We start from the raw sequence: 12,838 nt of genomic DNA, 5'->3' as shown, positions 1-12,838 counted from the left end.
TGTATCACATTTTCTTTATCCATTCCTCTGTTGAAGTGCACCTAGGTTGGTTCCATAGTTTAGTTAGTGTGAATTGAGCTTCTTTAAACATTGATGTGACTGTGTCACTGCAGTATGCCTTCATAAAAAGTCCTTTGGGTATATACTAAGGAATGGGATCACTGGGTCAAATGGTGGTTCCATTCCAAGGAATCTCTATCCTGTTTTCCAGAGTAATTGCACCAGCAATGTATAACTCAACCTTCCCCGCCCCCACATTCTCACCAACATTTGTTACTTGAATTCTTTTTTAATGAGCATTATGACTAGAGTGAGATGAAATCTCAGTGTAGTTTTAATTTGCAGTTCTCTAATTGCTAGGGTAGTTGAACATTTTTTCATATATTTGTTGATCATTAATATTTCTTCTTCTGTGAGGTGTCTGTTTAGTTCCTTTTCCCATTTATTGATTGGAATTTTTTTGGTGCTAAATTTTTTTTGAGTTCTTCATATGTACTGAAGATTAATCTTCTATCTGAGGTGCAGGTAGAAAAGATCTTCTTCCATTCTGTAGGTTCTCTGTTTATGTTCTTTCTTGATCATTTCCTTGCTGTGAAGAAGCTTCTTAGTTTGATGTCATCCCATTTATTGATTCTTGATTTTACTTTTTTGCACTTAGGAGTTTTGTGGAGGAAGTTGGTTCCTAAGCTGACATGATGGAGAGTTGGGCCTACATTTTCTTCTAGTAGGTGCCGGGTCTCTGGTCTAATGCTTAGGCCCTTGATCCATTTTAAATTGAGTTTTTTACAGGGTAAGAGATAGGATTCAATTTCATTCTGCTACATATGGATTTCCAATTTTCCCAGCACTATATGTTTAATAGGCTATCTTTCCTCCAATGTATGCTTATGTTGTATTTGTCCAGGATGAGATAACTAAATCTATGTGGGTTTGTCTCTGTGTCTTCTATTCTGTTTCATTGGTCTTCATGTCTGTTTTGATGTCAGTACGATGCTATTTATGTTCCTATAGCTCTCTAGTATAATTTAAGGTCTGGTGATGCCTCCTGCCTTGCTCTTCTCGCTAAGGATTGCTTTGGCTATTCTGGGCCTCTTATTTTTCGAAATTAATTTCAAGAATGCTTTTTCTATTTCTATGAAGAACATCATTGGAATTTTAATGGGAATTGCATTAATCTGTATAATGCTTTTGGTAGTATGGCCATTTGGACAATATTCATTCTACCTCTACAAGAACAAGTGAGAACTTTCCATCTACTAAGGTCTTCAATTTCTTTTTTTAGTATTCTGTAGTTTTCATTGTAGAGGTCTTTTACCTCTTTTGTTAGATTGATTCCCATGTATTTTATTTTATTTTATTTTATTTTGAGGCTATTGTGAGTGGGATAATTTTGTTAATTTGTCTTTCAGCTGATTCATCATTGGTATATAGGAATACTATTGATTTATAGGTGTTTATATTATATCTTGCTACTTTGCTGAATTTGTTTATGAATTCTAGAAGCTATCTAGTGCATTTTGTGGGGGGTCTTCAAAATATACAATCATGTTGTCAATAAATGGGGATAGTTTGAGTCCTTTTTTTCTTTTTCTTTTTTTTTTTTTCTGTTTGTGTCCCTCTAATTTTGCCTAATTTCTCTGACTAGAGTTTAAAGGACTGTTGAATAGAAGTGGTGAAAGAGGGCATCCCTGTTTTATTTCAATTTTAGAGGGAATGCTTTCAGGTTTTCTCCATTTAGAATGATCTTGGCCTTGGTTTAATGTATATAGCTTTTACAATGTTAAGGTATGTTTCTACTATCCCTAGTTTTTCTAGTGTTTTGAACATGAATGTATGCTATATTTTGTTAAATGCTTTCTCTGCATCTATTGAGATAATCATGTGATTCTTGTCTTTAAGTCTATTGATGTGGTGAATTACATTTATTGATTTCCATGTGTTGAACCAACCTTGCATCCCTGGAATGAACCCCACTTGATCATTGTGCACTGTATTTTTAATGTTTTTGTATATGATTTGCTAGTATTTTATTATGAATGTTTTTTATTTATTTTTTTTTAAATTTTTTTTATTGGTTGTTCAAAACATTACAAAGCTCTTGACATATCATATTTCATACATTAGATCCAAGTGGGTTATAAACTCCCATTTTACCCCAAATACAGATTGCAGAATCACATCGGTTACACATCCACATTTTAGTGACTGTTGTATTCTGCTACCTTTCCTATCGTCTACTATCTCCCTTCCCCTCCCCTCCCATCTTCTCTCTCTACCCCATCTAATGTAATTCATTTCTCTCCTTGTTTTTTTTCCCCCTTCCCCTCATAACCTCTTATGTGTAATTTTGTATAACAATGAGGGTCTCATTCCATTTCCATGCAATTTCCCTTTCTCTCCCTTTCCCTCCCACCTCATGTCTCTGTTTAATGTTAATCTTTTCCTCCTGCTCTTCCTCCCTGCTCTGTTCTTAGTTGCTCTCATTATATCAAAGAAGACATTTGGCATTTGTTTTTTAGGGATTGGCTAGCTTCACTTAGCATAATTTGCTCTAATACCATCCATTTCCCTGCAAATTCCATGATTTTGTCATTTTTTAGTGCTGCGTAATACTCCATTGTATGTAAATGCCACATTTTCTTAATCCATTCATCTATTGAAGGGCATCTGGGTTGGTTCCACAGTCTAGCTATTGTGAATTGTGCTGCTATGAACATCGATGTGGCAGTATCCCTGTAGTATGCTCTTTTAAGGTCTTCAGGGAATAGTCCAAGAAGGGCAATAGCTGGGTCAAATGGTGTTTCCATTCCCAGCTTTCCCAGGAATCTCCATACTGCTTTCCAAATTGGCCGCACCAGTTTGCAGTCCCACCAGCAATGTACAAGTGTACCCTTTTCCCCACATCCTCGCCAGCACTTGTTGTTGTTTGACTTCATAATGGCTGCCAATCTTACTGGAGTGAGATGGTATCTTAGGGTGGTTTTGATTTGCATTTCTCTGACTGCTAGAGATGGTGAGCATTTTTTCATGTACTTGTTGATTGATTGTATGTCCTCCTCTGAGAAGTGTCTGTTCAGGTCTTTGGCCCATTTGTTGATTGGGTTTTTTGTTTTCTTATTATTTAATTTTTTGAGTTCTTTGTATACTCTGGATATTAGGGCTCTATCTGAAGTGTGAGGAGTAAAAATTTGTTCCCAGGATGTAAGCTCCCTATTTACCTCTCTTATTGTTTTTCTTGCTGAGATAAAACTTTTTAGTTTGAGTAAGTCCCATTTGTTGATTCTAGTTATTAACTCTTGTGCTATGGGTGTCCTATTAAGGAATTTGGAGCCCAACCCAACAATATGTAGATCGGAGCCAACTTTTTCTTCTATCAGGCGCAGAGGCTCTGATTTAATATCAAGCTGTTTGATCCATTTTGAGTTAACTTTTGTGCATGGCAAGAGAAAGGGATTCAGTTTCATTTTGTTGCATATGGATTTCCAGTTTTCCCAGCACCATTTGTTGAAGATACTATCCTTCCTCCATTGCATGCTTTTAGCCCCTTTATCAAATATAAGAAAGTTGTAATTTTGTGGATTGATCTCTGTGTCCTCTATTCTGTACCATTGATCCACCCGCCTGTTTTGGTACCAGTACCATGCTGTTTTTGTTACTATTTCTCTGTAGCATAGTTCGAAATCTGGTATTGCTATACCGCCTGACTCACACTTCCTGCTTAGAATTGCTTTTGCTATTCTGGGTCTTTTGTTTTTCCATATGAATTTCATGATTGCTTTATCTATTTCTACAAGAAATGCCGTGGGGATTTTGATTGGCATTGCATTGAACCTATAGAGAACTTTTGGTAATATCGCCATTTTGATGATGCTAGTTCTGCCTATCCATGAACAGGGTATATTTTTCCATCTTCTAAGATCTTCTTCTATTTCTCTCTTTAGGGTTCTGTAGTTTTCATTGTATAAATCTTTCACCTCTTTTGTTAGGTTGATTCCCAAGTATTTTTTTTTTTTTGAGGATATTGTGAATGGGGTGTTTTTCCTCATTTCCATTTCAGAAGGAATGCCTTTGATTTATGCGTGTTGATTTTATATCCTGCCACTTTGCTGAATTCATTTATTAGTTCTAGTAGTTTCTTTGTAGACCCTTTTGGGTCTGTTAGAAATAGTATCATATCACTCGCAAATAGTGATAATTTAAGTTCTTCTTTTCCTATTTTTATGCCTTTAATTTCTTTTGTCTGTCTAATTGCTCTGGCTAGTATTTCAAGAACTAAATTGAGTAGAAGTGGTGAGAGAGGGCATCCCTGTCTTATTCCAGATTTTAGAGGGAATGCCTCCAATTTTTCTCCATTCAGAATGATGCTAGCCTGAGGCTTTTACGATGTTGAGGTAAGTTCCTGTTATCCCTAGTTTTTCTAGTGTTTTGAACATAATGGGATGTTGTACTTTGTCAAATGCTTTTTCTGCATCTATCGAGATGATCATGTGGTTCTTATTGTGAAGTCTATTGATGTGGTGAATAACATTTATTGATTTCCGTATAGTGAACCAGCCTTGCATCCTAGGGATGAATCCTACTTGATCATGGTGCACAATTTTTTTGATATGCTTTTGTATTCGATTCGCCAGGATTTTATTGAGGATTTTTGCATCTAAGTTCATTAGAGATATTGGTCTGTAGTTTTCTTTCTTTCAAGTGTCTTTGTCTGGTTTTGGGATCAGGGTGATGTTGGCCTCATAGGATGAATTTGGAAGATCTCCTTCTTTTTCTATTTATTGAAATAACTTGAAAAGTATTGGTATTAATTCTTCTTTGAAGGTTTTGTAAAACTCCACTGTATATTCATCCGGTCCAGGGCTTTTCTTGGTTGGTAGTCTTTTGATGGCTTCTTCTATTTCCTCCTTTGTTATTGGTCTGTTTAAATTGTGTGTATCTTCCTGACTCAATCTGGGCAAATAATATGACTTAAGAAATTTATCGATATCTTCACTATTTTCTGTTTTATTGGAATATGGCGTTTCAAGATAATTTCTAATTATCTTCTGTATTTCTGTAGTGTCTATTGTGATATTGCCTTTTTCATCCCGTATGTTAGTAATTTCAGTTCTCTCTCTTCTTCTCTTCCTTAGCATGGCTAAGGGTCTGTCGATCTTGTTTATTTTTTCGAAGAACCAAATTTTAGTTTTATCAATTTTTTCAGTGTTTTTTTTTTGTTTCAATTTCGTTGATTTCCACTCTGATTTTAATTATTTCTTGCCTTCTACTACATTTGCTGTTGTTTTGCTCTTCCTTTTCTAGGGTTTTGAGATGAAGTGTCAGTTCATTTATTTTTTGTTTTTTTCTTTATTGAGGAATGAACTCCAGGCAATGAATTTCCCTCTTAAAACTGCTTTCTTTGTGTCCCATAGATTCCGATATGTTGTGTCTGTATTTTCATTTATCTCTAAGAATTTTTTGATTTCCTCCTTTATGTCTTCTGTAACCCATTGATCATTCAGTAACATATTGTTCATTTTCCAGGTGATGCAGGATTTTTCCTTCCTTCTTTTATCATTAATTTCCAGTTTAATTCCATTATGATCAGATAAGATGCATAGTATTATCTCCACACCTTTATATTTACTAAGAGTTGCCCTATGGCATAATATATGGTCTATCTTTGAGAAGGATCCATGTGATGCTGAAAAGAACGTGTATCCACTAGATGATGGTTGATATATTCTATATATGTCCATAAAGTCTAGGTTATTGTTTGTGTTATTGAGTTCTGTAGTTTCCTTATTCAGCTTTTGTCTGGTGGATCTGTCCAATGGAGAGAGCGGTGTGTTGAAGTCACCCATAATTATTGTGTTGTGGTCTATTTGACTCTTGAACTTGAGGAGAGTTTGTTTTATGAACGTTGCAGCACCATTGTTTGGTGCATACGTATTGATAATTGTTATGTCTTGTTGTTGGATAGTTCCTTTTAACAGTATATAGTGTCCTTCTTTATCCCTTTTGATTAACTTAGGTTTGAAGTTGATTTTATTTGATATGAGTATGGCCACTCCTGCTTGCTTCTGAGGACCATGTGAGTGGTATGATTTTTCCCAACCTTTCACTTTCAACCTGTGTATGTCTTTTCCTATTATATGAGTCTCCTGAAGGTAGCATATTGTTGGATTTGTTTTTTTAATCCAGGTTACTAGCCTTTGTCTCTTAATTGGTGAATTTAAGCCATTAACGTTTAAGGTTACTATTGATATATTGTTTGTACTTCCAGTCATGCTTATTTATTTATTTATTTTAATATAGCTCCTTTTTCCTTTTTGGTTCTTTTTTTTCTTCCCTTTACTGAGTTACCTCCCACTGTTAGTTTTGTGTGCTGTTTTTCAATTCCTCTTCTTGTAGTGTTTTGCTCAAAATGCCTTGCAGTGCTGGTTTTCTGGCTGCGAATTCTTTTAACTTTTGTTTATCGTGAAATATTTTAATTTCATTGTCAAATCTGAAGCTTAATTTTGCTGGATACAGTATTCTTGGTTGGAATCCATTATTTTTCAGCGTTTGAAATACATTGTTCCAGGATCTTCTTGTTTTCAATGTCTGTGATGCAAAATCAGCCGTTAACCTGATTGATTTATCCCTGAATGTAATCTGCCTTCTTCTCTTGTAGCTTTTAATATTCTCTCCTTGTTCTGTATGTTGGATATCTTCATAATTATGTGTCTTGGAGTTGTTCTATTACGGTTTTGTATGTTTGGGGTCCTGTAGGCTTCCAGGATTTGGCAATCCATTCCATCTTTCATATCTGGGAATTTTTCTAGGATTATTTCATTCAATAGATTGTTCATTTCTTTGGTTTGAACCTCTATACCTTCTTCTATCCCGATGACTCTCAAGTTTGTTTTTTTATGACATCCCATATCTCTTGGATAGATTGCTGGTGATTTCTTAGCATCCTTTCTGTGTTGACTATATTCTTTTCAAGTTGATAAACTTTGTCTTCATTTTCTGATGTTCTGACTTCTATTTGATCTAGTCTATTTGTAATATTCTTGTTTGAGTTTTTAATTTGGTTTATGGTTTCCTGCATTTCTAGGATTACTCTTTGATTTTTTTTTTAAATCTCTATCTCCTGGTAGAGCTCATTCTTTGCCATTTGAATTTGCCTATGTAATTCGTTTTCAAAGTATACTTTCATTGTTTGGACTTGCTGTCTAATATCTTCTCTAAGATTCCTTTCCATCTGAGTTAGGTATGCCTTGAGTTCTTTCTCTGTCCATTTTTCTTATGCCTCTAGATTCTCCTGTGGATTTAAGTTGTCCTGCATTGTTTTTAATCCTTTTTTCCCTTGTATTTTCATGGTGCTTACATTACTTTCCAACTCTGTTTGACTGCTGTGTTTCTGTTTTTTTCTTTAAATTTGTTTTGTTTTTTTTGGGCTGGGGATGTGGCTCAAGCAGTAGTGCACTCGCCTAGCATGCGTGCAGCCCAGGTTCGATCCTCAGCACCACATATAAACAAAGATGTTGTGTCCGCCAGTAAATAAATAAATAAAAACATTTAAAAAAATTTGTTTTGGTTTTTATAGTTCCAATATCTCTCCTTTGTGTTGGGAGACAATGTTTAGAGATGTTGGATTTAATTGTGATTTATGGTAAATTCATTAGTTTCATTAAAGGCCTACAGAATTTGATGGCATATATAGAATTGAGGTTTGAATTTAGGATTTTAAGTTGAGGTCAGGCGATTTGATGGTATGGACATTAGTATATGTTAGCTTCTTTGGGGGGTTGCTCAAATATAGGCGGATATTAACAAGAGAATAGACAGGAGTACTTGGGGGTAGTTAAGGGCTTAGGCGGACTATGGACTGATTCCTAGTATTCATCTATTTGTATTTAGTAAGTTGTACGCAATCTGGGTGGTCATGCTTAAGAGGAAAGATGGGGAAAAGGTAAGGAAGCAAACCAAGAAAGAGAGAGAGAGAGAGGAAAGAAAGAGAAAAGAATAGAAAAGAAAAAGAAATTATAATTAAAAAAATAATAAAATGCAGTAAAAGAAAAAATACATTTAAAAAAACAATAATATAATTATAGAAAAGAAAAAAATTAAAATTAAAAAAAAAAGAAAAAGGGACACTGTTAGCCTTCTATTTTCTTTGCTTCCAGTAGGTGATGCTGTGCCTTCCGGGCCAAGATTTTGCCCTCCAGCTATAGGAAACAATCCGTGTGAGGCCGCCCCCCCCCCCCCAACACCTGTTAGCTTAGGTTTATTCCTGGTTTCTAGTCCCCTGGCTTCTCCTGTCAGCCAGGCCTTTCCCAGTGTGATACCTCTTAGCAGTTCAAGCTACACTCTGTGCCTGCAGTTTCCTGGATGTGGAGCGCAGCTTTTGGGAACCGGCACCTTATTGTTTTGATTCCCTCTGCTAGCCCCTCCTCCAAGAGCTGGCGGGATAGGTTTCGTTTTCGCCGCTGGTGGGAGGGGGGAGTTGGAGGTCAGGTGCCTTTACTTTTCCCCACGCCTCTATTCATGCTCACTCTATTAATCACGCCCCCAGAAAGCCGGGGAGAGATTTTATGTGATTTCCCTACTGTATGGGAGATGGTCTAAATGACACAGACCTGTTCTATCACTGAATGAGCTGCAATCTGTCGAAAACTGGTGATGGTGATGTCAGCTCTCCAAGATGGTGGCCGCTGGCTTCCTCGGTGGGCTGACCCCTGTGGAGGACAGAACTGGACAGCTTCCTTCTCCCGTCTCAAACCCAGAACTCAGCCCGAAGCATAGTGAGGGCACAGCCGGCAGGAGCCCACAGAATCTGCAGCACCGTTTCTCTGCGTTGCTAGCCGTTTCTAGGGATGCCGTTTCCCAGCGCGCCACAGTCTCTAGCAGCGGGGTGGGCCGCTGAATAAACAGCTTGAATCTCTGGTTGGACAGTTCACTCGCGGTTGGGCCCCAGTAACCGATCCTCGGGCGATGGAAATCCTTCCTCTAGGTTTCGGTGCACCCCAATTTTGATGGAAATTCCTAACAAGATAGCTTTTGGCGGTTCTAACTCGTCATTCACCCGTGCAATGACGCGGTACACTGGGGTGATGCACTCCATTCGCCGTCATCTTCCCGTCTCCCTATTACGAATGTTTTTATGTTCGAGTCCAAGAAGAGTGATCTGCAATGTTATTATGTGGATTTTGTAGTTTTTCCTTCTTTTGAACATTTGAAATTATAAAGTTGGCATTCTTTTTATTTATCTTCACAAATTGTAGAAGAGTTCAGATAAAACTTTTTTACTGAAAATCTGATGGCCTTAATGGAATGAAATAACTAAAAATGAAACAAATCCTCTGAAATTTTTTGATTAATATTATAAATGCTAGTATGCTGAACAACTATAAACAATTAGTATGATGTAATTTAATGTCATTTTTTGTATTATTGTTTAAATTTAAAAATGTATATATTTGCCCAAAGTAGTTTCTAACTTGTATACACTATTTAATATTTGCATTAGTTATCAGTGGCTTTCTACATTTGAACTCCTGAATGTGTTTTTGAATTTAAAATAAACAATCATCAGTTATGTGCCATTTTATTCTTGCCATTAAATTAGTAACCAATTATATTTAATTGGTAGGATTCCAACATAAAATACATAAAGAAATTTTTATTCCAAATATATTTAGAATGTTTAAATGTAATTGCAAGTAAATATTAAAAGTAAATCCAAATGGTATACTTCATTCACATTATTGAGTTTATTATGTCTGTTATATCAGATTATTATCAGCTGTAATTACACAGAGCTTCAGGAAATGATATTGAAGTACTGTATTTATAACTCTCCAAAGACTGAAAATGAATTTCAAGGGCAGATTTTGGCTACCAACTGTGTATGAAACTAAGCAAAGTAAAGCCAAGCCAGAAGAGGACTGTTAAAGAGGAAAGAGAGAAGTCAAGGGTTTGATGGGGGCTTGATGTTAAGTTGTAGTCAGGAAAGGAAAAGTTCACATAATAGTTCAAATATCTATGATCTTAAGTATGAGCATGCATACAGTCTAGTTTTGAACTATGGAAATCAGAGAAGTTCAAAAGTTGAAATCAACTCTGAACTGGTTCTTCTACTCAGTATTACTTCTGCAAGAGTCAGCCATGTCACATGGCTTACTGTTGTTTGCTTGCTTTTGTTGTTTTACATCATTTTGTGCTAGGCATGATTTACAACTGTTCCTTCACTTGTTGATAGACATTGGCTACTTTCTAGTTTTAGGATATTCTTGATAGGGCATTAGTAAAAATCTTCTGCATGTGTTTTGGTGACTCCTCTTCATATACCTCTGTTGAGTTTATACCTAAAGGAGTCTTCCTGGGTAATAAGATATTCACATCTGTTTAGCTTTAATAGATAAAGCTGAAATATAAGAGCATTCCATTTTACTGCCAGATGTGTGCTTCTTTAAATTGATATGCTTCAAAAGAGTTTACATCTTATTAAAGGAATATACCAAAATTTTCTTTTTGTTTGGCAAATAGATTATAGTGTTTTTACACAGCAACCACCAGAGGAAGAAATGGACTCAAAATCTTTTGATGAAATGGAACAAAGCTTGCTTATTCTTTCTGAAACCAAAGCTTCCCTACTGAGCACCATGAGCCTTTGGAAACAACAAGTGTCTACAATAGCAAAGTTTCATTTTCTTACCTTGAAGCGTGAGAGTAAATCACTGAGATCAGTGTAAGTATGATTACCATTCTTCTGCCTGAGAAGTTGTCCTTTTAAGGATACAAATTGGATTTACAATATTTTTATATGTTGACATTTGTAAGTAAGACATAGTTTTGAAAGATTAAAATAATTTTACAATTTCAGAGAAGAAAAATGTATTTTATAGTAATTTCTTGAAAAACACCTAGAGGTTTACTTTTTTTTTTTTTTAGCACTAACATTTATTGTCACCTCTATAAAATGAGGAACTAACAAGTAACCCTATGTAATTATATAATCTTTGAATTATTGTCATTGTATCTTCAGTTTTAGCTTACAAAAATGTTTTTCATTTTTGTTTCATCCATTAGTTAATTTTTATGCTTATTTTATAAATGGCAGGAAATGTTTTTTTGTGTGTAAGATGAATCTTAAATTCTTAGGCCCAAGTAATCCTCTTACATCTGCCTCATGAGTGCTGGGACTACAGGTGTACACCACTGAACCCATTAGGAGAAGTAAAAAGATTTATAGTTATATATCAGATAAAGAAACTGAAATGTAAAAAAGGCTATGTAACTGGTGGATCTGGGATCAAAATGAGATTTTCTCAGCTTAGTTTTAACCTCTCCCAGCGCCCTCTTTCAAGGGTACTAAAAATTGGCTTATTTGGAATAATATCAACTTTTTTCATACACTGTACTTCTATCATGTTAGATCCAAAATGGTAGTAGGAATAAAACTTAATCATCAAGAATAAGATTATTATGTGTTTGAAATATGCTGACCTTATTTGCCTTTTTGACTGAATTTATTCTATACTAAGCAAATGTCAATCAAGTATCTTGATTTATTCCTGTTATTGTTACTGAAAGAAAATATTTATTTAAATCAGCACATTTCCATTTATAAAGTTGAACACCACTTTCATGAAATACCCCTGGGAAAACAATAAGAGTCTTAGCTCAGATTGTTATAATTAAAAAACATAGACTGGGTGGCTTAAAAAGCAGAAATTTATTTTTCCTCACAGTTCTAGAGGCTAGATGTCTGAGACCAGAGAGAGTGCCAGTGTGGTGAAGACTCTTCAAGGCCACCATTTCACTGTGTGCTCACATGACTTCTTTTTGTGGAGGGGTTGTGGGGAGAAAATAAGCAAGTGAGCACATTAGCATGAACTCTCTTATTTCAAACACATAATGATCTTATTCTTGCTGGGTTTTTTTTTTTCAATAAGACACTAATTCCATCATAAGGCACACACCCTCTCATGACTTCATCTAATCTGAATTACCTTCCAGAGTTCCTGTCTTCAGGGGCTAGAGCTTCAGCATATAAATTTGAGGGGGACACAAACATTCATTTCAAAACAGGGTTCTATGCTCAAGTACATTTAGGAAATATTGTACCTTGTATTTGCTCAATTAAGTTGTTCATCAGCGTATAAGAACATATGAGATGTTCTTTGGTTAAAAAAAAAGTTTTCTTTAATTTTGTTTAGTCTGGAGATTCTAAATAGTATTTGATCATGAATTTTTTTCTCATGAATTATTTTCTTATCTAAAATATCAATTAACTTCTTATAGGGCTGGACTTAAAAGCAGAATGCTTTGTGACAACTTAAGAATGATTTTTAAAAAACAATTATGAGGTATCTAAAAAATGTAAATTATAAATTTATTTAAGTGTGATGATCTAAGTTCTCCAGCCACTAATGACACTTAGCTAAGACAGAGATGCTTTGCAGAGAAGGCGCTATCTTCCAGGTAAGAGGGTGTTATAGTAGATTGTATCTTGCTTTGCCACCTGAGAGACACAATAGCAGTTAATGTGATTAAATTGTGATTAGAATGGAAATTAAAAAATATCAAAGTTTTATTGTACTTTTTTTCCTTGTACCTAAATATTTTTGCCAGTATATGAAAAGTAAATGGATAGGATAGAGAGAGGGCAGGAAGTAGTTCCTTCAGGAGTATAGAAACATAAATGTTTGTGGCAATGTCAGATTCTTTAACAATTAAAATTATAGGTTTAGGTCTTGGATTGTGGCTCAGAGGTAGAGTGCTTGCCTACTAGCATGCATGAGGCACTGGGTTCAACTCTCAGCACCACATAAAATATAAATAAATAAATAAAAACAGAAGATATTTG

At 35.3% G+C, this 12,838-nt stretch overlaps 1 protein-coding gene across 3 annotated transcripts in view; it reads left to right on the top strand.

Moving 5' to 3' along the window:
* Positions 1-12,838, top strand: part of Abca5 (ATP binding cassette subfamily A member 5) — a 75,254-nt gene that overhangs the window by 39,088 nt on the left and 23,328 nt on the right. For all 3 annotated transcript variants that reach the window (XM_026401345.2, XM_026401346.2, XM_026401344.2), the window contains one exon: positions 10,516-10,717. In XM_026401345.2, coding sequence (XP_026257130.2) covers positions 10,516-10,717 — 202 coding nt within the window. The remainder of the gene's footprint in view (positions 1-10,515; positions 10,718-12,838) is intronic.

Source organism: Urocitellus parryii, chromosome 7 (assembly GCF_045843805.1).
Source record: "Urocitellus parryii isolate mUroPar1 chromosome 7, mUroPar1.hap1, whole genome shotgun sequence".
In the NCBI taxonomy this organism is placed as follows: Eukaryota; Metazoa; Chordata; class Mammalia; order Rodentia; family Sciuridae; genus Urocitellus; species Urocitellus parryii.
Note: the sequence above shows the minus strand (reverse complement) of the source record. Positions and strands in the feature narration are given on the sequence as shown.